Source organism: Rhinopithecus roxellana, chromosome 12 (genome assembly GCF_007565055.1).
Source record: "Rhinopithecus roxellana isolate Shanxi Qingling chromosome 12, ASM756505v1, whole genome shotgun sequence".
Classification (NCBI taxonomy): Eukaryota; Metazoa; Chordata; class Mammalia; order Primates; family Cercopithecidae; genus Rhinopithecus; species Rhinopithecus roxellana.
Genome location: NC_044560.1, coordinates 107,383,379 through 107,408,317, shown reverse-complemented (window position 1 = coordinate 107,408,317; position 24,939 = coordinate 107,383,379). Strand labels below are relative to the sequence as shown.

At 51.7% G+C, this 24,939-nt stretch overlaps 1 protein-coding gene across 3 annotated transcripts in view; it reads left to right on the top strand.

Moving 5' to 3' along the window:
* The window catches only part of SLC8A2 (solute carrier family 8 member A2), a 43,614-nt gene that overhangs the window by 1,108 nt on the left and 17,567 nt on the right, over nucleotides 1-24,939 (top strand). The window contains exons 2-4 of one of the 3 annotated variants that reach the window (XM_030913657.1): nucleotides 4,494-5,184; nucleotides 13,270-13,934; nucleotides 23,230-23,652. In XM_030913657.1, coding sequence (XP_030769517.1) covers nucleotides 4,510-5,184; nucleotides 13,270-13,934; nucleotides 23,230-23,652 — 1,763 coding nt within the window. In that variant the 5' untranslated portion in view covers nucleotides 4,494-4,509. The remainder of the gene's footprint in view (nucleotides 1-4,493; nucleotides 5,185-13,269; nucleotides 13,935-23,229; nucleotides 23,653-24,939) is intronic. The other 2 variants (XM_030913658.1, XM_030913659.1) reach the window with 2 other exon arrangements.

The following is a 24,939-nucleotide window of genomic DNA, read 5'->3' as shown; positions in this document are numbered from 1 at the left end:
CCTCTCCCCACTTCAGCAGAGCTCCCTTGCTCTCTCTGGTCCTCCCAGCCGGCACCCACCCCAACTCTCCCCTGAGAACCGAGCCCGCCTCCCCTTGCCTTGTTTCTGACATTCTGAGGCCGGTCCTTCTTGCAGTTTAACCGGTAGTCTTTGTAGTAGATATGAGACCAGATGTCCCTTCAATCTAACCTCCCCATTCTTCCTCGTATAACTGGACCAGTCCTTCCTACCGTCTAACTTCCATACCTCTTGCTGTTTGTTCAGCTCTTGATTCATTCATTCTTGTTGATAATTACTGAGCGCCTTTCCTGCTCCGGGCAAGCACAGGGTACTGGGTTAGACCAGGCCAGTCCTTCCTGCAGTCTCACTTCCATCCCTTTCCTGGTGTGCCAGCCTCACACCTGTCTCAGTGGGGGTGGGTCTCAACAGCTTCTCCGCCACCTCTTGGGGGATGCTGAGAGGGCCCTGGCCAACACACTGGCTGCCTTCCTTGAGTGAAGGAGGCCATGGAGAAGGTGGGCGAGAGAGTGAGTGATGGAGAAAAGGTATGAGGCTGTGCCTGTAGCCCTGGTCTGTGTGTGTGTGTGTGTGTCTCCCTGGCTGCAGGTGAGGTCCCAGCCCTGTGTGACAGTGCCTGCGGGGGGCTTCAGATGACTTTAAAGAGCACTAGGTTAAGAGCCCTGTTCCTCCTTTGGACCTCAGTTTACCTATTATCAGTGTATCACAGCCCCAAGCACCCAAACTCTGTGATGTGATCCCCACGCTGGACCATTTCGAGGTGGTTGGGAGCACTTGGGCTCACGCTGGGGCAGTAAACGTGCATGTTTAGAAGTCTGAGGGCCAGCCCCCCAACACAGGCACAGTCAGGAAAGCACCCCTCGCAGCACCGCCCCACTGTGGGGTGGCAGCGTGAGGGATGTGAGGGAGGGGTCTTACCTGGCACGCCAGACTGCACCCACCCCCAGACATGCAGTCCCGTTCTTCTGACCAAGGACCCAAGAGGTGTGTGAGGTGGAACAGGGGTGCCCACCGCTGACCCGTTGGCCACAGGCCCGCAAAGGGAGGGAGAGATGGCCCTGGGAGATGGTGCCTGCCATCTGCCCTCCCCATTCCCACCCTGGGCTCCACCTGATCCTTTTGCCCCCGGATTCTAAAAGCAGATTGGGTTTCAGGGCTGCTGGTGGATGGAGAGGCAGAGGCAGGAGCCGGGAGCAGAGGGAGCCCATGGTCCCCAGTGACAGGGCTCAGACCTCTTGGTCATTCATTTCACAAATATTTATCTAGTGCTTTCTCTCCCTGACTGCTCCTCCCGCAAGGCCCCAGCGAGAAACCAGGTTTTGCAGGAAAAAGGGATTGCACTAGGCTGTACTTGACCAGCCCCTGGGCTAGGAGGGTGGACATGAGAACCCCCATCACCTGGCCCTGGTCTCCCTTGAGAACTACAGCAGCAGGGACAGGTGGTTAAACCTGAGGGAAGAATTCCCAGGCCAAGGCTTCCTCCCGGAGAGAGTGGGGTTTGGTTTGATGCTTTAGAAGAATTCCTGACTCCTATTTCTCCTGAAAGCCGGGGAGGCGGAGGGAGAAGGGAGCATGAGTCTTTGCTTTGGATCCTGGTGGGTTTGTAATTATGCCTAAGTTGTTGCTAATTAGGGGGCTGCTAATTAGATGTATCATTAGGGGCCTTGCTGACGGGGCTAATTGTGCAGTGCCCTTTAAGAATCACCCCTCTTCCCCGCCCCTGCCTGCACACACACACACACACACACACACACACACACACACACACACAGACGCACACAGGCGTGCTCCTCGCTTGCTCTCTCCTTCTTGGGAAGTTCTGCCAACACGCTGCCTCCCTCCCCCAGAGGAGCCAGCTCCCAGCCCATGGGTACGTGGGTGTGAGTTGGGGACAGGCTGTGGGTTAGACTCTCAGAAGAGCTTTTCAGGCAAATGGAAGCCCCTAGAAGAAATGAGGCTGGTGGCAGAAGGGTCTGGGAGGGTGGAGGCTCCCAGGACACCTCTCTTCCTCTCTCCCTCCCTTTTTGATAAGCCACTGGGTTACCGTGGCAACGTGAGGGCGGGGCGGAGGAGCTCAGAGTCAGGGCCACTCTTGGAGAGCCGACCTGGGAGCCAGAGTTGGTGCTGGATGATGTGGGCAAGTTCCATAACCTCTCTGTACCTTGGTCCTCTCACCTGTGGAATGGAGGGGCACTCCCCAAAGCGGGAGGGTGTCATTTTGGATGGGGTGTTCGGGGAAGGTGACATCAGAGTGGAAACCCGAAAGGGAGGAGGGAGCAAGGCTAGTGGATATGTGGGGAAGAGTGGGCCGGGCACGGTGGCATGCGCCTGTGATCTCAGCACTTTGGGAGGCCAAGGCAGGTGGAGCGCCTGAACCCAGGAGTTCAAGAACAGCCTGGGCAACAAAGAGACTCCCGGCTCTACAAAAGATTAGCTGGGTGTGGTGGCGCACGCCTGTACTTCCCGCTACTTGGGAGGCTGAGGAGGGAGGATCGCTGAGCCCTGGAGGTCGAGGCTGCAGTGAGCTGTTATGGCGCCACTGCACTCCAGCCTCGGCGACAGAGCGAGACCCTGTCTCAAAAATAAATACACAAATAGAGAAGTGTGTTCGAGGGAGGGGGAACAGCAGGTGCCAGGGCTCCAAGGCAGAAGCTTGTCTGGTGAGGCTGAGGAGCAGAGGGGAGGTGAGGGTGGCTGAGGCAGACTGGGTGACGGGGAGAGGGCAGAAAAAAAGGCCAGAAAGGGATTCGGGGCCAGATTGTGCAGGACCTCACAGGCCCTGGAGAGGACATTGGTGCTGTGAGTGAGATGGGAGCCATGGGGGTTCTGAACAGCAGAGGGATGATGCAAGCCGATTTGTGGGCTTTTTTTTGTTGTTGGTTTTGTTTTGTTTTTGAGACAGAGTCTGGTTTTGTCGCCCAGACTGGAGTGCAATGGCATGATCTTGGCTCACTGCAACCTCCGCCTCCCTGGCTCAAGCAATTCTCATGCCTCAGCCTCCTGAGTAGCTGAGATTACAGGCACACGCCACCACACCTGGCTAAATTTTTTTTTTTTTTTTGTATTTTTTGTATTTTTAGTAGAGACAGGGTTTCACCCTGTTGGCCAGGCTGGTCTCAAACTCCTGACCTCAGGTGATCCACCTGCCTCGGCCTTAAAGTGCTGGGATTACAGGTGTGAGCCACCGTGTCCAGTGATTTGTGTTTTAAAAGGAGACCCAGATAAGACACGATAATAGCCACTCAAACTCAGCACCTGAGGCAGGGAGAGAAATAATGAAACAGTAGAGCCCCCACACCCACAAATGGGACAGAAAGCCCGGCACAGGGCCTTGGATGTCACAGCCCCTAAGGAACTGCACCACTTACAGAGCCTGGGGAGAAGCCCAGGTCAGACACCGGGAAGCTGGAGAGACTGATGCCTGCTACCACCTTGGGGAGGGACATGAATGAGACCCTCCAGCAACCCCTCCCCAGCCCTCCTTGAAACAGACATGGTCCAACACCCGCCACAGCCCAAATCCTGCGCAAGAGCTTTCACAGGGCCGAGTTGGAGACTGAATCTCCTAACAAACTCAGAGCCTCCTGCTCCCTGCCTCTCAGTGAATTTGGCAGTTTGTGTGCTTTTGTGCCTGGCTTCATTCAGCCGCTGTGACATCTGTGAGATTCATCCATGTGCTGGGTGCAGCAGCAAATAATCCACTCCCTTTTCAGTGCTCTATATTTCACTGTGCAAATCCTCCAAACATCTATCTCCATTTTACTGCCGATAGGCCTCTGGGTTGTTTCAAGATTGACGCTATTATAAATAAAGCTGCTATGAACATTCTTGTTTTATTTTATTTTGAGATGAAGTCTCACTCTGTCACCCAGGCTGGACTACAGTAGCGCCACCTCAGCTCACTGCAACCTCCGCCTCCCAGGTTCAAGCGATTCTCTTGCCTCAGCCTCCCGAGTAGCTGGGGTTACAGGCTCCCGCCACCCTGCCCAGCTAGTTTTTGTATTTTTAGTAGAGACGGGGTTTCACCATGTCGGCCAGGCTGGTCTTGAACTCCTGACCTCAGGTGATCCACCCACCTCGGCCTCCCAAAGTGCAGGGATTACAGGTGTGAGCCACTGCGCCTGGCTCCTTAGTGGACATAAGGACCTATTTCTCAGGCACATACCAAGGAGCAAAACTGCTGAATTGCACGATGTGTGGTGTGTTCGGCTGTAGTTTCCCGAAGTGCATAGACCAATCTGCATTCCCACCAGCAGCGCATGGGGGTTCCTCTGTCCTTATCTTTCAGTCTTTCTCTCTCTGTGGGTCTCTGGCACTCTCTGTGTCTCTCTGTGTCTCCGTCACCCTGGGTCCCCATCCTCCCTGCACTGGTCCTCAGCTTCTCCCCTAACCCTCCTTCCCCAGTGAGCTTTGAACTTTGTGTTACACAAAGGGGTTTGCTTCCCTCACCCAGACCTCCTCCTCCTTCCCCATAGGACCCCACCACCCCCCATGGCTCCCCTGGCCTTGGTGGGGGTCGCACTCCTCCTGGCGGCTCCCCCATGCTCCGGGGCAGCCACCCCAACCCCCTCCCTGCCGCCTCCCCCGGCCAATGACAGCGACACCAACACAGGGGGCTGCCAGGGGTCCTACCGCTGCCAGCCGGGGGTGCTGCTGCCCGTGTGGGAGCCCGACGACCCATCGCTGGGTGACAAGGCGGCACGGGCAGTGGTCTACTTTGTGGCCATGGTCTACATGTTTCTGGGAGTGTCCATCATCGCCGACCGCTTCATGGCGGCCATCGAGGTCATCACATCAAAAGAAAAGGAGATCACCATCACCAAGGCCAACGGCGAGACCAGCGTGGGCACCGTTCGCATTTGGAACGAGACAGTGTCCAACCTCACGCTCATGGCCCTGGGCTCCTCTGCACCCGAGATCCTGCTGTCAGTCATCGAGGTCTGCGGTCACAACTTCCAGGCGGGTGAGCTGGGCCCAGGCACCATCGTGGGCAGCGCTGCCTTCAACATGTTTGTGGTCATTGCTGTGTGCATCTATGTCATCCCAGCCGGCGAGAGCCGCAAGATCAAGCACCTGAGAGTCTTCTTCGTCACTGCCTCTTGGAGCATCTTCGCCTATGTTTGGCTTTATCTCATCCTTGCTGTTTTTTCCCCGGGTGTGGTCCAGGTGAGCAAAGACCCATGGATGCTTTCTTGGTGCATGTGTGTCTGCGAAATCCAGAGAGGTGGCTCTTGGCTTGGAATGTTGATTGGTGTATTTGCAGAAATGCACGCGCACATCTGAGAGGGCTGCTAAGTACAGTTGTGCAGGTCACAGACTGCACAAGGGGATTAAGTCAAACAGGGCAAGTCCTGCTGGGGGGAGCTGGAGTCCTGCTCATGCTACCCAGCCATATCTCTGGAGGGTGCAGCAAACATTGATTTGCCTGGAGGGATGCACTGTTTTGCACTTAATAACAGTACGCTTATTTGGAAGGGGCACCTTTTAGCTCCCAAAAGGGTGTTGTATGTACGAACAGAGCCCCTGTGATCTGTGTAATGCATGCTAGGTATGTTCACATGTTTTCCTACACTCTCTACCTTTTGCATAATTGAGTCTCGCTTTTGCAATAAGACATCCTCCATTCACATAATTCATACTACCCTCGCATATAATCCAGCCTTGTGTTTTCCAACGTTGCTAATTGACTTGAGTAACTTAGTGCAATTTGCATAATTTATCCACAGGCTTGCATAGATACATACCTACATCTGCATAATTTAGCCATTTGCCAGATATGTAATCACGGTTTGCATGATTCATTCATTATTCATCATCAGTTTCTGATGTTGGGATAATTTATGCCACTTCAGTGTAACGTATACTCTCATCCAACGCAACATCGATATAAGCCCAGTGACTGCTTTGCATAATTTATTCCAATAGTGAGACAAAATTTAGACTCACAGCTGCATAATTTATACCTATATTCTCATAATTATTAGCCTTTCGCTCAGCCCGTGTCTTAACCTGCATACTATGTAGTCTTCCTTGACAATGTTTGCCTAATGTAGTTCCCACAACCCCATGACTGCCTCCTATATTTGCATAATTTATTTATGGGCCTGGCCTAATTCAGTCACACACATGCATAATTTATTTGCAGGTGTCCAGGATTCATTCACACATGTGTGTAATCTATTTTTGCCTATCTGTCAGGTTTCTGCCAGTTACAGTTTCTTCCCAGGAAGGATCTGAAGCTAGAGACAGAAAAATTGCCTTGTGGGTTTTCTGTGAAGGAGGATATATAACAGAGGGATCAGAAGCCACAGTGAGGAAAGGGGAGGACAGTGACACCAGAAGACAGGGCTCCTGAAAGAGGGAGAGAGAAAGAGGAGAGAGTTTCTCATCTGCCATGGTGAAAAGCGTGCAGTGATATATCATAGTTTAAGGTGCTGTTAAAATGAAGTCAGTGTCCTGACTTAGGCTTTCAAAAAGGCCTTTGAGGCCAGGTGTGGCAGCTCACGCCTGTAATCCTAGCACTTTGGGAGGTCGAGGCAGGACCTGAGATCAGGAGTTTGAGACCAGCCTGGCCAACATGGTGAAACCCCATCACTACTAAAAATACAAAAGTTAGCTCAGCATGGTGGTGCTCACCTGTAATCCCAGCTACTCGGGAGGCTGAGGCAGGAGAATCTCTTAAACCTGGGAGGCGGAAGTTGCAGTGAACCAAGATGGCCCCACTGCACTCTACCCCGGGTGACAGAGTGAGACTCTCTCAAAAAAGAGAAAAGAAAGGAAGAAAGGAGAATGTAACAGATATTTTGTTACATCCCTTTATTTCTGCTGACATGAAATTCTTAGGTAATAACAGAGAGATCTTGTAGCCTCAGAGTTTGATCCATGTACCTGAAGCCAGAGATCTGGGTTCAAATCCCACCTCTGCCTTTCCCTCACTGTGTGACCTAGGGCAGGTTCCTTAGCTTCTCCATGCCTCAGTTTCCCCACCTGTAAAACGGGGATCATGAGAGTGCTGACTTCATAGGGCTGCCATCAGGATTAACTGAATTGCTCCGTGTGGAAAGACTTAAAATAGTCTGCCTGGAACAGAGTAAATGTTAGCTATTCATTAACAAACTCCCCTATGCATTTGGCTTCCAAAAAGTCAATATAATGTCCAAACTGTGTTACAAAGAAAAGATTTCTATTTTTTTGTTTGAGACGGAGTCTTTCTCTGTCGCCCAGGCTGGAGGGCAGTGGCATGATCTTGGCTCACTGCAATCTCCACCTCCCAGGTTCAAGCGATTCTCCTGCCTCAGCCTCCCGAGTAGCTGAGATTACAGGTGTGCGCCACCATGCCCAGCTAATTTTTGTATTTTCAGTAGAGACGGGATTTTGCCATGTTGGCCAGGATGGTCTTGAACTCCCGACCTCAAGTGATTACAGGCGTGAGCCACTGTGCCCCGCCTGAAGAAAAGGTTTCTAACAGAACACTGCATTTCCACCTGGAAATGCTTCATCACAAATACCCTCATGACAAGGGAGCCAAATGCAGGCATCGATATATAATGAATAAGTTGGGCTTCAGAGAAAGAAAAATATCAGAAACCATTACATGCAAGAAGTCTAGGAAGAGCAACAGGTAGCCACGAGACTTAAAACAAGTGTATTTGGAGTATGTGAAACCATACATAAGGCCAGGCACAGTGGCTCACACCTATAATCCCAGCACTTTGGGAGGCTGAGGTGGATGGATCACCTGAGGTCATGAGTTTGAAACCAGCCTGACCAACATGGTGAAACCCCATCTCTACTAAAACTACAAAAAATAGTTGGACATAGTGGCTGGTGCCTGTAATTCCAGCTACTCGGGAGGCTGAGGCAGGAGAAATGCTTGAACCTGGGAGGTGGAGGTTGCAGTGAACTGAGACTGGGCCACTGCACTCCAGCCTGGGCAACAGAGATAGACTTCATGTCAGAAAAAAAAAAAAAAAAAAAAGACATTTAAAAAAGATATAAACGGCCGGGCGCGGTGGCTCAAGCCTGTAATCCCAGCACTTTGGGAGGCCGAGGTGGGCGGATCACGAGGTCAGGAGATCGAGACCATCCTGGCTAACACGGTGAAACCCCGTCTCTACTAAAAAGTACAAAAAACTAGCCGGGCGAGGTGGTGGGTGCCTGTAGTCCCAGCTACTCGGGAGGCTGAGGCAGGAGAATGGCGTAAACCCGGGAGGCAGAGCTCGCAGTGAGCTGAGATCCGGCCACTGCACTCCAGCTTGGGCGACAGAGCGAGACTCCGTCTCAAAAAAAAAAAAAAAGATATAAACGATATACATAAGCCGGGTGCAATGGCTCACGCCTGTAATCCCAGCACTTTGGGAGGCCGAGGTGGGCAGATTACCCAAGGTCGGGAGTTCAAGACCAGCCTGACCAACATGGAGAAACCCTGTCTCTACTAAAAATACAAAATTAGCCAGGTGTGGTGGTGCATGCCTGTAATCCCAGGTACTTGGGAGGCTGAGGCAGGAGAATCACTTGAACCCGGGAGGCGAAGGTTGCGGTGAGCTGAGATTGCGCCATTGCACTCCAGCCTGGGCAACAAGAGCAAAACTCCATCTCAAAAAAGAAAAAAAAAAATACATAAAACAGAGTTATAAATTCTAACTATCATAAACAGTGTTTTCACGGATAAGAACGTTAGTGGCAGGTTCTGAAATAAGCCAGCATATGGAACATTTCTGTATTGTGTGGGACTGTCCCGTGAGTTGCTGGATGTCATCGGGCCAGGAAAGGCCAAGACCATGTCCCCCTCCCTAGTGATTATGGAAGCCCATAAACACCCCCAGATTTCCAATACTGTATCTCAGGGGTGCGCCTGCTCCACTGAGGCCTGAAAATGTCACAGTGCCCTCCCAGGCTGGACACATTCCTAGTGGGTGCTCTAGAAAAACATTATGAATCGGCTAGAATCATCTTTTATTTACCTGCAGGGAGGAAGAAAAATCTTAGGGGTTTGGGATTGTCTTCTGATGAATAGAGACTCCCTTGCAATATACATAGTGGTAGGTTCAATTAATAGAAGGGACAGAGTTCATTTCACAGCTTGCGCTGAACATTCGGCTCCTTTTCCCAAATCTGCCTGTTGGCTTCATGCAGTTGTACTATTTGCAAGTCTTGCCTGTTCTCTGAGCCATCAGTAAACACAGTGAGAGCAGGGTGTGGCAACTGGATCGCAGATATTTTTCCTACCAGGGTTGTTTTTAAGGTGTTTCAGGGGCCTTCTCTTTTTTTTTTTTTTTTTTTTTTTTGAGATAGAGTCTTACTCTGTCCCCCAGGCTGGAGTTCAGGGGTGCAATCTCGGCTTATTGCAACCTCCACCTCCCAGATTCAAGCGATTCTCCTGCCTCAGCCTTCCTAATAGCTGGGATTACAGGTGCACACCACCACACTTGGCTGATTTTTGTATTTTTGGTAGAGATGGGGTTTCACCATGTTGGCCAGGCTGGTCTCGAAATTTTTAGTAGAGGTGGGGTTTCACCATGTTGGCCAGGCTGGTCTCGAACTCCTGAGCTCAAGTGATCCTCCCACCTCGGCCTCCCAAAGTGCAGGGATTATAGGCATGAACCACTGTGCCTGGCCTTCGGGGGCCTTCTCGTCGTAAATACTCTTTTTTTTTTTTTTTTTTGAAACGGAGTCTCGCTCTGTTGCCAGGCTGGAGTGCAATGGTGTGATCTCAGCTCACTGCAACCTCCGCCTTTCAGGTTCAAGCAATTATCCTGCCTCAGCCTCCCGAGTAGCGGGGATTACAGGCGTGCACCCAGCTAATTTTTGTATTTTTAGTAAAGATGGGGTTTCACCATGTTGGCCCTTGTGATCCGCCCATCTTCACCTCCCAAAGTGCTGGGATTACAGGCGTGAGCCACCGTGCCTGGCCCGTAAATACTCTTTAATCTTTTCTTCTTCATCTTTGATGGAAAAGGTAACATTTGAATCTTTCCGTGTATATCTTCAAGGCGAACCCTGGAGTCTTGGTGGATGCTTTCCATGTGCCAGGCCTGTGCCGGACCACCAGCAGACTGAGTCTTGGGCCTCTGTGAGCCCGAGATAATAGTACTAAATAATAATGATGGCAATGTTCTTTTCTTTCTTTTTCTTATTCTTTTTTTTTTGAAGATAGAGGCTTACTCTGTCACCCTGACTGGAATGCAGAGACATGATCTCGGCTCACTGCAACCTCCCCCTCCTGGGCTCAAGCAGTTCTCCCACCTCAGCCACCCAAGTACCTGGGATTACAGATGCACACCACCACGCCTGGCTAATTTTGTATTTTTGGTAGAGATGGGGTTTCACCATGTTGGCCAGGCTGTTCTCGAACTCCTGGCCTCAGGTGATCCACCCACTCTGGCCTTCTAAAGTGCTGGGATTACAGGCGAGAGCCACCATTCTTGGCCAGGCAATGTTAATTTCATATCTTGAGTCTTTTCCATGTGTCAGAAACTGAGAATGCTGTGTGCTAGGAATACATGTGCTCATTCAGTCTTGGAAATGTCCCCATTTTATAGACCAAGAGACGAGATAGTCATCCCTGTGGTAAAGCCAGGCTCCAAACTCAGAGCTGCCCTGCCTGTGCATTGGAACTGGTTTTATGGGCAGAAGAGCCAGATGTGTGTCACTATTAGAGGCAGAGCCTGTCCATGAGGGCCAGGAAGATGCTAAGGAGGCACTGGCGGGGGTCGTGGGTGGGGAATTGAGGGCGTTTGGGTGAACAGAGAGCAGGCCCTGGATGATGGGTGAGGTTTGGAGAAGTGGAGGCACCCCCAGGTGATGGAGGAGAAATGGGGCAGGCAGAAAAAAGATGGAGGGAGTGAGAGGCCAGAAGAGACACAGGCTCTGTCTCTTGACAGCAGCTGGGACCACAGGGTGGGGATTGTCTGTTGCTTGGTAGTAGATGATGTCTGGGTTCCTGGAACCGAGGCAGCCGGGCATGGTTCTCAGCATCTAAAAGGTGGATAGATGGATGAATGAGGAGACCAGGAGAGAAAGAGAACACATAGACACACGCACACATGTGCGCACACACACACACAGATGGACACACACACATGCACTCACATGCACACACACATGCACACACACATGCATGCACACGCACACATGCACATACACATGCACATGCACACATGCACATACACACGCGCACATGCACATACACATGCACACACACATGCATGCACACGCACACATGCACATACACACGCGCACATGCACACAGAGATGGGGAGTGAGATAGGGAGGGAGAGAGAGAGAAAAGTAGCTCTGGAGAAACACAGATATTGAGAAAGAGAAAGAAACTCACCAGGGATGGAAATAGGTATCTACCAATAGATATGAAAGAAGGACATGGAGACAAGGAGACCGAGGCGACAAGAAAAGAGAGGGAGCCAGGGAGAGAGACAGAGGAGGAGGAAAGGCTAAGAAAACCATTGAGACAGAGGCAAGGAGGGAAAGGACAGCGGCACACAAACAGAGCGATGGAGAGAGGCAGAGACGAACAGGAACAGAGAGAGGGAGAACGAGATGGAGAGAGAGATATAAATGTGGGGGGATGGGGAGAGGCCAGAGACAAAAAGGGAGGACTCAAGTTAAAAAGAGATGGGAGGAAGGCGAGGGAGAGAGATGGGGAGAGGCAGAGGTGAACAGAGATAAGAGGGAAATAGAGAATAAGTGAGGAACACAGAGACAGAGATGGAGAGGAACGGGAGCAAGGAGAAAGAGAGAAAAGGGGGTGGGGAGAGATGGGGAGAGGATGAGCAGAGACAGAGACACAGAGGGAGGGACAGAGACGGAACGAGATGGAAAGGGGTAGGAGAACGGAGAGAGATGAGGAGAGAGAGATGGGAGGAGAGAGAGATGGGGAGAGAGAGAGAGGTGAACAGAGACAAGGGAAATAGAAACTAAGATAAGGACAGGGGAAAGGAGAGACAGAGAAATGGGGACAGGGAGAGGGAAAAAAGTAGCTCTGGAGAAACATAGATATTAAGAGAGAAAGAGAAAGAAACTCACCAGGGAGAGAGATGGAGATCTACCAAAAGATATAAAAGGGCACGGAGACATGTCCAGACATGGGGAGAGGCAAGAGCCAAACAGAGACCAAAAGGGAGGGCCAGAGAGAGAAACAGATGGAGAGAGATGGGGGGAAGGAGAGGGAGAGAGAGAAATGGTGGGGAGAGAGAGATGGGGAGAGATAGAGATGAACAGAGACAAGAGGGAGGTTGAGAGAAACTAAGAGAGGGGCGGGAAAGGAGAGAGAAATGAGGAGGAGGAGAGAGGTGGGGAGAGGCAGAGATGAACAGAGATAGAACGAGATGGAGAGAGATGGGGGAAGGAGAGGGAAAGAGAGAAATGGGGGGAAACGGAGAACTCCGGGGAGAAAGATGGGGAGAGGCAGAGATGAACAGTCAGAGACCAAAAGGGAGGGCCAGAGATAGAAGGAGACAGAGCGAGATGGGGGAAGGAGCAGGAGACAGAGAAATGGCGGGGGGAGAGAGAGATGGGGAAAGGGAGAGACAAACAGACACAGAAGGGGTGGGGAGAGATGGGGAGAGGGGAGGAGAGAGAGACAGGGAGAGGCAGAGATGAACAGAAATTGAGATGGAGAGAGACGGGAGAAGAAGAGGAAGAGAGAGAAATGGGAGAAACAGAACTCAGGATAGAGACATGGGGCAAGGCAGAGATGAACAGAGACAGAAAGAGGTGGGGAGAGACGGAGACGGGGGAGGAGAAAGATGGGGAAAGGCAGAGATGAATAAAAACAGAGACAAGGCTCACACCTATAATCCCAGCACTTTGGGAGATCGAGGGGGGAGGATCACGAGGTCAGGAGTTCAAGACCAGCCTGGTCAACATGGTGAAACCCCGTCTCTACTAAAAAAAAAATACAAAAATTAGCTAGGCATGGTGGCTCGTGCCTGTAATCCCAGCTACTCGGGAGGCTGAGGCGGGAGAATTGCTTGAACCGAGACCCGGGAGGCCAAGGTTCAATGTTTAGTGCGCCGAGGCCGCGCCACTGCACTCCAGCCTGGGCTACAGAACAAGACTCTGTCTCAAAAACAAAACAAAACAAAACAAAACAAAACAAAACAAAACAGCAGAGAAAGGGATAGGGAGAGACGGTGGGCTTGGGGGTTGGGGAGAGAGATGGGGAGCGGCAGAGGCGGGGTGGGAGGAGGCGGCCCGCCCGGCCTCGCCCTGACGCCCGCCCGCCGTCCGCAGGTGTGGGAGGCGCTGCTGACCCTGGTCTTCTTCCCGGTGTGCGTGGTATTCGCCTGGATGGCCGACAAGCGGCTCCTCTTCTACAAGTATGTGTACAAGCGCTACCGCACCGACCCGCGCAGCGGCATCATCATAGGCGCAGAGGGCGACCCCCCGAAGAGCATCGAGCTGGACGGCACGTTCGTGGGCGCCGAGGCCCCAGGCGAGCTGGGCGGCCTGGGCCCGGGCCCTGCCGAGGCGCGCGAGCTGGATGCCAGCCGCCGCGAGGTCATCCAGATCCTCAAGGACCTCAAGCAGAAGCACCCGGACAAGGACCTGGAGCAACTGGTGGGCATCGCCAACTACTACGCGCTGCTGCACCAGCAGAAGAGCCGCGCCTTCTACCGCATCCAGGCCACTCGGCTCATGACCGGCGCTGGGAACGTGCTGCGCAGACACGCGGCGGACGCCTCACGCAGGGCGTCGCCGGCCGAGGGCGCGGGCGAGGACGAGGACGACGGCGCCAGCCGCATCTTCTTCGAGCCCAGCCTCTACCACTGCTTGGAGAACTGCGGCTCCGTGCTGCTGTCCGTCACGTGCCAGGGCGGCGAGGGCAACAGCACCTTCTACGTGGACTACCGCACTGAGGACGGCTCGGCCAAGGCGGGCTCCGACTACGAGTACAGGTGGGTCCCCCGGGGTGGGGGGTGTGCAGGGGACTGGCGTAGGCCGTGGGTCCCACCGTCCAGCGGCCTCCAGGCGCATCGCCTCCCGACTGGCCTCCTGCAGGATTCATTCGTTCTTTCATTGATTCCTGAGAGCCTGCTTTGTGCCAGGCGCTGTTCCAGACGTGGGGCACACACCAATGGACCAGGCAGAGAGCATGGCTATCCGAAGGCTACCCCTCCCACCTTCATTATCTACCTCTGGTTTTTTGTTTGTTTGAGATAGATTCTCACTATGTTGCCCAGGCTGGAGTGAGTGGGACAATCTCCATTCAATGCAACCTCTGCCTCCCAGGTTCCAGCGATTCTCGTGCCTCAGCCTCTTGAGTTGCTGGGATTATAGGTGTGTGCCACCACACCCGGCTTATTTCTGTACTTTTAGTGGAGATGGGGTTTCACCACGTTGGCCAGGCTGGTCTCCAACTCCTTGCCTCAAGTGATCCACCTGCCTTGGCCTTCCAGAGTGCTGGGATTACAAGCGTGAGCCATCGTCTGGCCATGTTCTATGTTTTGATGTCTGGTAAAACAGCTGTCTCCTCATGTGCATAAGAACATTAATGTTTACTGGGCACCTACCATGTGTCAGGCGCTGGCCACAGGCACTCAGTGCACATGATGAATGAGACAAACTCTCAGTCTTCACACCACTCCTCCTGCATTCTTTATCTTTCCGTGGTTTTGTGCTGATGCCACACTTTTAATTACTGTAGCTCCATTATGTGTATTGCTACCTGGTACAATAAGCCTTCTCCCACCATTACTAAAGTAAAAATGCTTATTGAGCACGCACTATATGCCAATAGGTATACCATGGGGAAGAAGACAGCTAAGGTCCTTGCCCTCAAATTGCAATGAGGATACAAACTACTAAACATATAAACACTTGAAGTGGCAATAAGTGTGATGGAGAAAAATAAAATAGGAGTGGAGGAGACAGACGATGGCTAAAGGTCTTTGGTTCCAACATAAAGCAACTCACCTATCACCCTCTACCATATCTCACAGCCCCAGTCCCTCTCCTTGCCCCTCTCCTTGCAAATCTGTGATATTCTGTCATTCAACAGTTCCTCCTGAGCACGTACTGTGTGCCAGATGCCTTTATTTAGGGGATCAACCTAGAACAATAACCAAGATAGATAAGATCTCTGGTGTCACGTGGCCCACAAAATTCATCCATTTGTAGTTCTGTCCATGCCACACTATTTTAAGACTTATAGCTTTACAGTATGTTCTTTTCAATGATTTTCACCAGCTTACATCAGGCTTTGAACAGTATGTGTTGTTAATTCATGCACAAGTCTCCCCTTTCCCATAATGACATTTATCATGTGTCTACAATGTGCAAGAAACAGATAAACAGATCTGGCACTGGTGACTAGCAGTGAACAAAACTCATAAAGTCCCTGCCAAAATGGAGCTCACATTCTCCTGGGAAAGACAGGCAATTAGGAAGTAAACACAGATTACATAAAAATGCCAGGTAGTGGTAGGAGCTGTGAAGAAAAATAAATCAGGAGACAGGGAGAAAGAAGGCCAGTGGCTGAGCTCTTCCGAGGTTCTATCTGCTCAGTAGTCTGGCACATCCCCCTTTAATCTTCTCCCTGGGGTACAGCTGAGGCTGAACTGTTCCCAGATCTTTAGTTCTGCCATCAAGCAGCAGTCAATCCCTCATCCCTTTAACCCTCTCTTCCTGGGACTCAGTTCGCTCATCTTCTCTCCTCTCCTCTCTCTTCTCTCCTCTCCCCTCTCCCCTCTCCCCTTTCTCTCCTCTCTCTCCTCTATCTCCTCTACTCTCTCTCCTCTCTTCCTTTCTTCTTTTTCTCAGAGTTTCACTCTTGTTGCCCAGACTTGAGTAGAGTGGTGCGATCTCAGTTCACTGAAACCTCCACCTTCCGGGTTCAAATGATTCTCCTGCCTCAGCCTCCCAAGTAGTTGGGATTACAGGCACCCACCACCACACCCAGCTAATTTTTTGTACTTTTAGTAGAGATGGGGTTTCACCATGTTGGTCAGGCTGGTCTTGAACTCCTAACCTCAGGTGATCTACCCACCTCGGCCTCCCAAAGTGCTGGGACTACAGGCGTGAGCCACTGCACCTGGCAGTTCTCTGTTTCATAGATCTTGAGTTCCACCACTGTGTGCCTGGCTGCCTTTTGTAGCCAGTCTTCCCTCTCTGCCCTCATCACTTCTCTTTCCAGTGCTCGGACATTTGCAGGTCTTTCCCTCCACCTCAGTCAGTCCAGGATCCTTTTGTCTGCCCATCTCCATCCACCTTTCCTACCCTGCCCACCCCAGCCTTTCTGGCTCACCGCAGCCTCCACCTTCTGGGCTAAAGTGATCCTCCCACCTCAGCCTCCAAAGTAGCTGGGACTACAGGTGCGCAGTGTACTGTGCTCCAGCCTGAGTGAGAGAGTGAGACACTGTCTCAAACAAAACAAAACAAAACAAAATGCAACTGTTCACAGGTCTTTGTTCCATCACCCTGTAGCATGGGATCCCTTTGGCCACTCGGTCCATCCTCCCCCAGTGCACCACATCATCCAGATGCCCTCAGTTGAGGGAACTACATTCACCATATTGGGGCCTGCTTTCAATTATCTTTTCCCCTTTCCACTCCTACCTACCCCTGGTCCGCATTGCCCCCATCTAGGGCCCTCGGGCTTTGCAGAAGGAAGTGAGTACAGGTGTCACCTGCTGGCATAACAGCCCACTTTTTCACTTACAAATGACCTCAGGATCAAGATGGTTCTTATTTTTCATTGTTTTTTGAGACAGGGTCTTGCTCTGTCACTCAGACTGGAGTGCAGTGACACGATCACAGCTCGCTGCAGCCTCAACCTCCTGGGCTCAAGTGATCCTCCCATCTCAGCCTCCCAGGTAGCTGGGACTACAGGTGCGCACCACAGCGCCCATCTGATTTTTATATTTTTTGTAAGGTTTTTGCCTTGTTGCCCAGGCTGGTGTGTTTTTGTTTTGTTTTGTTTTGTTTTGTTTTGTCTGAGACAGAGTCTCATTCTGTCACTCAGGCTGGAGCACAGTGGCGCAATCATGGCTCACTGCAATCTCCGCCTCCTGGGCTCAAGCAGTCCTCCCACCTCAGCCTCCAATATAGCTGGGACTACAGGCACATGCCACCAAGCCTGGTTAATTGTTTTGTTGTTGTTGTTGTTTTTGCTGTTGTTGTTTTGGTATGTTTTGTAGAGACAAGGTTTCACCATGTTGTCCAGGCTGGTCTTGAACTCCTGGGCTCAAGCAGTCCACCCGCCTTAGCCTCCCAAAATGCTGGGATTACAGGTGTGAGCTACTGCACCTGGCCAGGACCAAGATGTTTGAAGTGAAGGAGGAAATGCTGTTCAGCGGTAGAACCAAAGGGCTAGGAAGAGTCAACATCTTCCTACCCTATCCTGGTAGACATTCAAGGCCTGGCATTGCTTATTAAGGCACCTTAGGCCAAAGACTGGGAGGAAGGAGACTTGGGTTCCAGTCCAAGCTTAGCCCTGGACACTGTTCCTTGGGCAAATTCCTGCCTCAGTCTGAGCAGGCAGGTCTGCCATGTACAGTTGTTGAAGTTGTGCACTGCATAAAAGCACCATATCTAAGGAAGCTGTCTTCATAGTAGACAGTGTAGATTTGCATTTCTATTATAACAGTTTCCTGACTTATGGAAATAAGTGTCTTGAAGAAGGAAAGCCTTTTTCTAGAGTTTCCCACAGCTTCACATGGGCTAGGGTGGCCCTGTGAGCCTTAGTTTCTCCAAACTAAACATGATCTCTGAGAACCCCAAAACAACACAGCTGTCCCAAGATTCTGAGATTTAATCCCCTATGATGCTGACACACTAACGGTCTGAAGTTCTAAGATTCTAGAATTCTAACATTTTGATATTCTTTATTTTTTTTAAGACTGAGTCTCATTCTGTCTCTTAGAACAATCTCGGCTCACTGCAACCTCTGCCTCCCAGGTTCAAGCGATTCTCATGCCTCAGCGTCTTAAGTAACTGGGATTACAGGTGTGCACCACCTCACCTGGCTAATTTTTGTATTTTTAGTAGAGATTGGGTTTCACCATGTTGGCCAGGCTGGTCTTAAACTCCTGACCTAAGGTGATCCATCCACCACGACCTCCCATAGTGCTGGGATTACAGGCGTGAGCCACCACGCCTGGCCAACATTTTGGTATTCTAATTCAAACCCCATCCAGTCTCTGACTTGATGGCTTTAAGATGTTTGTCTTCTCAGATTCTGTGTCCAGTGCTGGAACACAAGTTCTGTGAATCTAGTCTTCTATGATTCTGATGCCTGGCTTCTGAAGTCCCCATGTTATTTTTCTCCCAAACCCCCCCCCTTTTTTTTTTTAAGACAGAGTCTTGCTCTGTTGCCTAGGCTGGAGTGCAATGGCTCAATCTCGGCTCACTGCAACCTTCACCTCCCGGGTTCAGGCAATTCTCCTGTCTCAGCCTCCTGAGTCGCTGGGATTACAGGTGTGTACCACCATGCCCAGCTAAGCCAAATTCTTTTTTTCTTAGACACAGGGTCTTGCTATGCTGCCCTGGCTGGACTCAAAATCCTGGGCTCAAGTGATCCTCCTGCCTCAGCCTCCCAAGTAGCTGGGACTACAGCCACCACATCCTACATTTTATTTTGAAAAACTTCACACCTACAGTAGGGCTACAAGAACAGTTTGATGAACTGTCATATCACCTTCATCCACAGTCACCAGTTGTTCACATTTTATCCTGTTGGCTTTTAATCTCTCTCTTTAATATTTAATAATATTAATAATTGTGGGACAGGCACAGTGGCTCATGCCTGTAATCCCAGTACTTTGGGAGGCCGAGGCAGGTGGATCACCTAAGGTCAGGAGTTTGAGACCAGCCTGCCCAACATGGCAAAACCCTGTCTCTACTAAAAATGCAAAAATTAGCCATGCTTGGTGGCACACACCTGTAATCCCAGCTACTTGGGAGGCTGTGGCAGGAGAATTGCTGGAACCCAGGAGTTGGAGGTTGCAGTGAGCCAAGATCACACCACTGCACTCCAGCCTGGGAGACAGACCAAGACTCTCTCACAAAACAATAAAAAATAAAAACTAGCTGGGCATGGTAACGTGTGCCTGTAGTCCCTGCTACTCAGGAGGCAGAAGTAGCGGAATCACTTGAGCCCAGGAGGCAGAGGTTGCAGTGAGCCAAGATTGGGCCACTGCACTCCAGCCTGGATGACAGAGCCAGACTCTGTCTCAAAATAATAATAAAAGAATAACAACAACAATAATTGTGACACTCTGTGACCACGAGTTGCAAATACCATGACCTTCATGCCTACATACTTGAGCATGCATCTTTTGAGAATAATGGCATTCTCCTACCTAATCACAATACTATGTTCTCCCTCAAGAAATCTAACGCTGAATTGATACTGTTAACTCAGTGTCAATTAAGTGATGCACAGCCTGTGTTTCCATTTTCCCAGTCATCCCTGTAATATCCTTGATAGCTGTATTTTCACTCCTGCCCTCTCTTCCCATTTGATCCAGAACCACACGTTGCATTTCCCTGTCAAATCTCTTTAGTCTCCTTCAGTCTGGATCAGTTTCTCAGCCTTCTCACGACTTTTGCGACCTGATGCTTTTGAAGATGATAGTCCAGTTACTAGAATGATGGTCAATCTGGGTTTGTCTAATGCTTCCTGGTGATTAGAGTCCCGCACTTTTGGCAGGAATCTCATGGAAGAGATGCTCTGTCCCCCTGGGTGCATTGTATCAGGAGGAACATGATGTCCACTCGTCCATTACTGTGATGCCCAGTTTAATTGTTTGGTAAAGATGGTGCTAAATCTTTGGATTAATTGTTTGGCAAAAATGATGCTACAGGATGTATGCGGCGGATCATGCCTGCAATCACAACACTTTGGGAGCCCAAGGCTGGCGGATTGCTTGAGCCCAGGAGTTCAAGACTAGCCTGGGCAACATGGCAAAACCCCCTGTCTACCAAAAGTATAAAAAGTAGCCAGGTGTGGTGGCACGAGCCTGTAGTCCCAGCTGCTCGAGAGGCTGAAGCGGGAAGACTGCTTGAGCCCAGGAGCTCCAGGCTGCAGTGAGTTGGGACTGCAACTGCATTCCAGCCTAGATGACAGAACAAGATCCTGTCTCAAACAAAAACAAAAAAAAAAGGGCTGGGCGTCATGTCTCACGCCTGTAATCCCAGCACTTTGGGAGGCCAAGGCAGGCAGATCACGAGGTCAGGAGTTTGAGACCAGCCTGGCCAACATGGTGAAACCTCATCTCTACTAAAGATCCAAAAAATTAGCTGGGCGTGGTGGCACACACCTGTAACCCCAGCTACTTGGAAGGCTGAGGCAGGAGAATCACCTAAACCCAGGAAGCGGAGGTTGCAGTCAGCCGAGATCGTGCCACTGCACTCCAGCCTGGGTGACAGGGTAAGATGCCATCTCAAAAAAAAAAAAAGGTGGTGCTACAATCTCCACATTTCCACATTCTACTGATCCCTTTATCCCTTACATGTAAATGTCTCATATCCCAAGACTTTACGACTCTAAGATTCTAATATTAATATGTGGATATCACTAGCCATCATTGTTTTCGCTGTGCCTCCGCATGCTTTCCCTGTATCAATTCAGTCCTCACGACAGTGCCAGGAGGTAAACACTATTATTAGCCCATTCCACAGATAAGGAAACTGAGGCTTAGAGGACTACAGAATCCTGACTGCCCAAGATCACACAGCTGGTATGGCGGCCAAGCTGGGCTTGAAGCAGGTCAGCCCACCCTCCTGGGTGCTCCATCACCATGGACAGCGAATCCCTAGCTAAGGGACTCTCTCGTCCCTCCACTGCAGGTCTTTTCGCCAGGTTCTATGTCCCCTACCTCTTGCCAGAACCTTGGGGTCCCTCTCTTCCTCCCACAGAGCTGGAGAACTGGAGCCCGACCCCCTCCCCACACCCACCTTTTTGAGACGGAGTCTCGCTCTGTCGCCCAGGCTGGAGTGCAGTGACGCGATCTCGGCTCACTGCAACCTCCGCCTCCCCAGTTCAAACAATTCTCATGCCTCAGCTTCCAGAGTAGCTGGGACTACAGGCATGCACCGCCACACCCGCTAATTTTTGTATTTTTAGTAGAAACAAGTTTTCACCATGTTGGCCTGGCTAGACTCGAACTCCTGACCTCAAGTCATCCATTCACCTCAGCCTCCCAAAGTGTTGGTGTGAGCCACCGCGCCTGGCCCCAGAACTCCTTTAATATGAAAGTGATAGTAAATGAATATGGATCACATAGCAGGGTTCAGAGATGGTGCTGAGCCCCTTACATGCACAGTACAAGGGATCGGGGGAAAGGATAGATTTTCAAGATTCCTTAACATCCCAAAGTCATGCTGATGTCTGCAACCCTGCCAGGAAGAGCCCACCTACTCCATGACCCCTCAGAATTTCACTCTGACTAATCTAATGTCACTGCCTTGTTCCCTCCCTGGCTCTCCCCATTACAGAGTATCTTATGAGTGCTTCAGAGATTTACACAACTGTTACTCTTTTAACACCAAGTCAGTTCACGTCCCTCCTCTGCTTGCAATGTCCCTCCTTTGCTTGAAGCTTCACAGGGCTCCTCCCTCACTCAGGGTAAATGCAGAAGTCTTCACTGTAGCCCACCCAGGCCCTAGGAGATCTGCCCCTGTTCCCACTGTGATGTCATCTCCCACCCTCTCGCCCTGGCTCCCTCTGCTGTTGTCATGCTGGTCTCCCTACAGTTCCTTGAACAGGTGACCTGTCCCTAGGTCAGATCCTGTCCGGCTGTCCAGCTCCAGGTCAGGGCATTCGCATTGCCTGTTCCCTTTACCAAAAATACTCTTTTTGGCCAGGCACGGTGGTTCACGCCTGTAATCCTACCACTTTGGGAGGCCAAAACAGGTGGATCTCTTGAGGTCAGGAGTTTGAGACCAGTCTGGCCAACATGATGAAACTCTGCTCTACAAAAAATACACAAAATTAGCCAGCATGGTGGCGGGCACCTGTAGTCCCAGCTACTCGGGAGGCTGAGGTGGGAGAATCCCTTGAACCCAGGAGGGGAGGTTGCAGTGAGCCGAGATGGAGACACTGCACTCCAGCCTGGATGACAGAGCAAGACTCTGTCTCAAAAAACAAAACAAAACCAAACAAAAAACTTTTCCAGGCATCCTCCCCATGGCTCACTCCCTCCCCTCCTTCAGGTCTCTGCTCAAATGTTACCTCCTCCAAAAAGCTTTCTTGACCATGCCAACAGCTCCCTCTCCTCACTCCCTACCCTCCTGACTGTTTCTCTTGATAGCACCATCGCCACCTGAACATCCTATGTTTGTTTATTGTTCATTCTTCTGCACTAAAACAGAATCTGAAAACTTCTTACTGCTGCCATTCCCCCAACACTTAAAACAATGCCTGGCACACAAGCCGTCAGTATCTGTTGAATGAATGAACCGTAATTAAATCATTAAATGTGCAATTGTCATGGTGATATGGCTCTCCCATGGGGCTGTGAACCCTGTGAGGACAGGGCCTGGTTACTGTTGTGTCCCCAGCACCACTCAGCACAAAGCACAGAACGGCTACCCTTAGGAGTGTTTGCTGAATGAATGAATGATACCAAGTTAAGGTGTATGGACTTTCTCTTGGGGGCATCTGGGAAGGGCTTTTATCAGAGGAATGACAGAGTCCTTTCTGGGTCCTATACCCCTGCCACTCAAAATGTGACCAGGACATCCCCCTGGAGCTCATTAGAAATGCGATTCTAGAAACCCGGGAGCTTCTGAACCAGAATCTGCATTTTCACAAGATGCAGCAGGGGATTCATATGCACATTAAGGTTTGAGAAGCAGGGATGTAGAACACCCCAGGCTCCCTCTTAACTATTGGACTTTGCATGTGCTGTTCCTTCTGCCTGGAGTATGCCCACTCGCTAATGCCTCCTCCAGGAAGCCTGCCCTGATCTCAACCTTATCCTTACCTGTTGTGCTCCTCACGAATTCCACGCGGGGAGGGGCCCACTCTGTCTTGTTCCCGCTCTGCAGCCCTTCCTCCAGGACGCCCACCCTGATTCACCCTCAGTATTACTTCTTTGTATTGCCTGTCGACCCTCATACTTGGGAGTTCTCCTATGGCACCTGCCCCTCTTCTGGGAAGCACGTCCAGACCCCTCCCCCCCGTCCCGTACAACACACAGCCGATGACCGACCCTCACCCCGCTCTTCCCGCTCCCCACCCCGCCGCAGCGAGGGCACGCTGGTGTTCAAACCAGGCGAGACACAGAAGGAGCTGCGCATCGGCATCATCGACGACGACATCTTCGAGGAGGACGAGCATTTCTTCGTGCGGCTGCTGAACCTGCGCGTGGGCGATGCGCAGGGCATGTTCGAGCCGGACGGCGGCGGGCGGCCCAAGGGGCGGCTGGTGGCGCCGCTGCTGGCCACCGTCACCATCCTGGACGACGACCACGCAGGCATCTTCTCCTTCCAGGACCGCCTGCTGCACGTGAGCGAGTGCATGGGCACCGTGGACGTGCGCGTCGTGCGCAGCTCGGGCGCGCGCGGCACCGTGCGCCTCCCCTACCGCACGGTGGACGGCACGGCGCGCGGCGGCGGCGTGCACTATGAGGACGCGTGCGGAGAGCTGGAGTTTGGCGACGACGAGACCATGTGAGCACTCCCGCGGTGGCCCGGAGAGGGGTGGGGCTTCGGGATGGGCGGGGCCTGATGGGGCTCAGGGGCGGGGCCTGGGTGAGCCGTGCTCACATCGCGGGCTGGTCCTTGCGGAGGGGCGGGGCTTGCGGGGCTCTACCCACAAAGTGGGCGGGGCTTCACTGAGCAGCTGGGCCCTCAGGAGGGGAGGGGCCTGAGTGAATCGTGCTCCAAAGTGGGCTGGGCCTCGGGAGGGGCGGGGCCCGGGTGAGCTGTGTCCACAATGTGTGCGGGGCCTGATGGGGTTGTGACTGTGAAATGAAGAGGCGAGGCCCAGAGGGGCGTCTGGACAGGTGAGAAGAGGGTCCCAAGGAGGAAGGGTGGACGAGGTGAGGAGAGATGGGACAGGGGCCTGGAGAGAGCAATGTGGGGCCTTAATTGGTAGCTGGTGGACTGTGTCCTGAAGAAGAGGGCCCAGGGAGATGTGGGGAGAGGCCTGTGGAGGTGAGACGCTGTCTGTGGCTGTGAAGAAGGGGCGGGTCCAGAGCGATGGGTGGGGTCTGGGTTTGGACATACGACACCAGGAAATGGGAAAATGGATGTGGACTGCGGAAGAAGGCGGGGCCTAACGAGATGGGTGGGGTCTGAGGAGGCATAGCTAGGGAAGGGATGGAGCTTCTGGGTATGAGGAAGAACCTGGGGAAATAGCGGGACACCTAAGGGGAATGTGGGCGAGGCTTTGGGAAAAGATGATGCTGAAATCGGGGGGCCTGCGAAGGCAGGGCAGGGCCTGGGGAGACACTGGGGAGCCTGAGGGCTGGGATTTGGGAAAATGGGGTTTGAGGAGGTGGGCTGGCTGGATACACTCAGACACACACATGTAGACAGACATTTACAGATCAAACACAAAGCCATTTATAGGCATCACACACACAAAGACACACACGGCAGGCGTGGTGGTCCACACCTGTAATCCCAGCACTTTGGGCGGCCAAAGCAGGAGGATCATTTGAGGCCAGGAGTTCCAGAGCAACCTGGGCAACATAGCAAGACTCCTACTCTAAAAATAATTGTTTCAAATTAGTGGTGGCGCATGCCTGTAGTACCAGCACTTTAGGAAACTGAGGCGGGAGGATAGCTTGACCCTTGGAGTTGGAGACTAGCCTCTACTCTACTAAATTTTTTTTTTTTAATTAATTGGGCATGGTAGTGTGCACTTGTAGTGCCAGCTACTTGGGAAGCCAAAGCAGGAAGATGGCTTGAGCCCACGAGTGAGGTGCTGTAATGAGCTGTGATCACCCACTG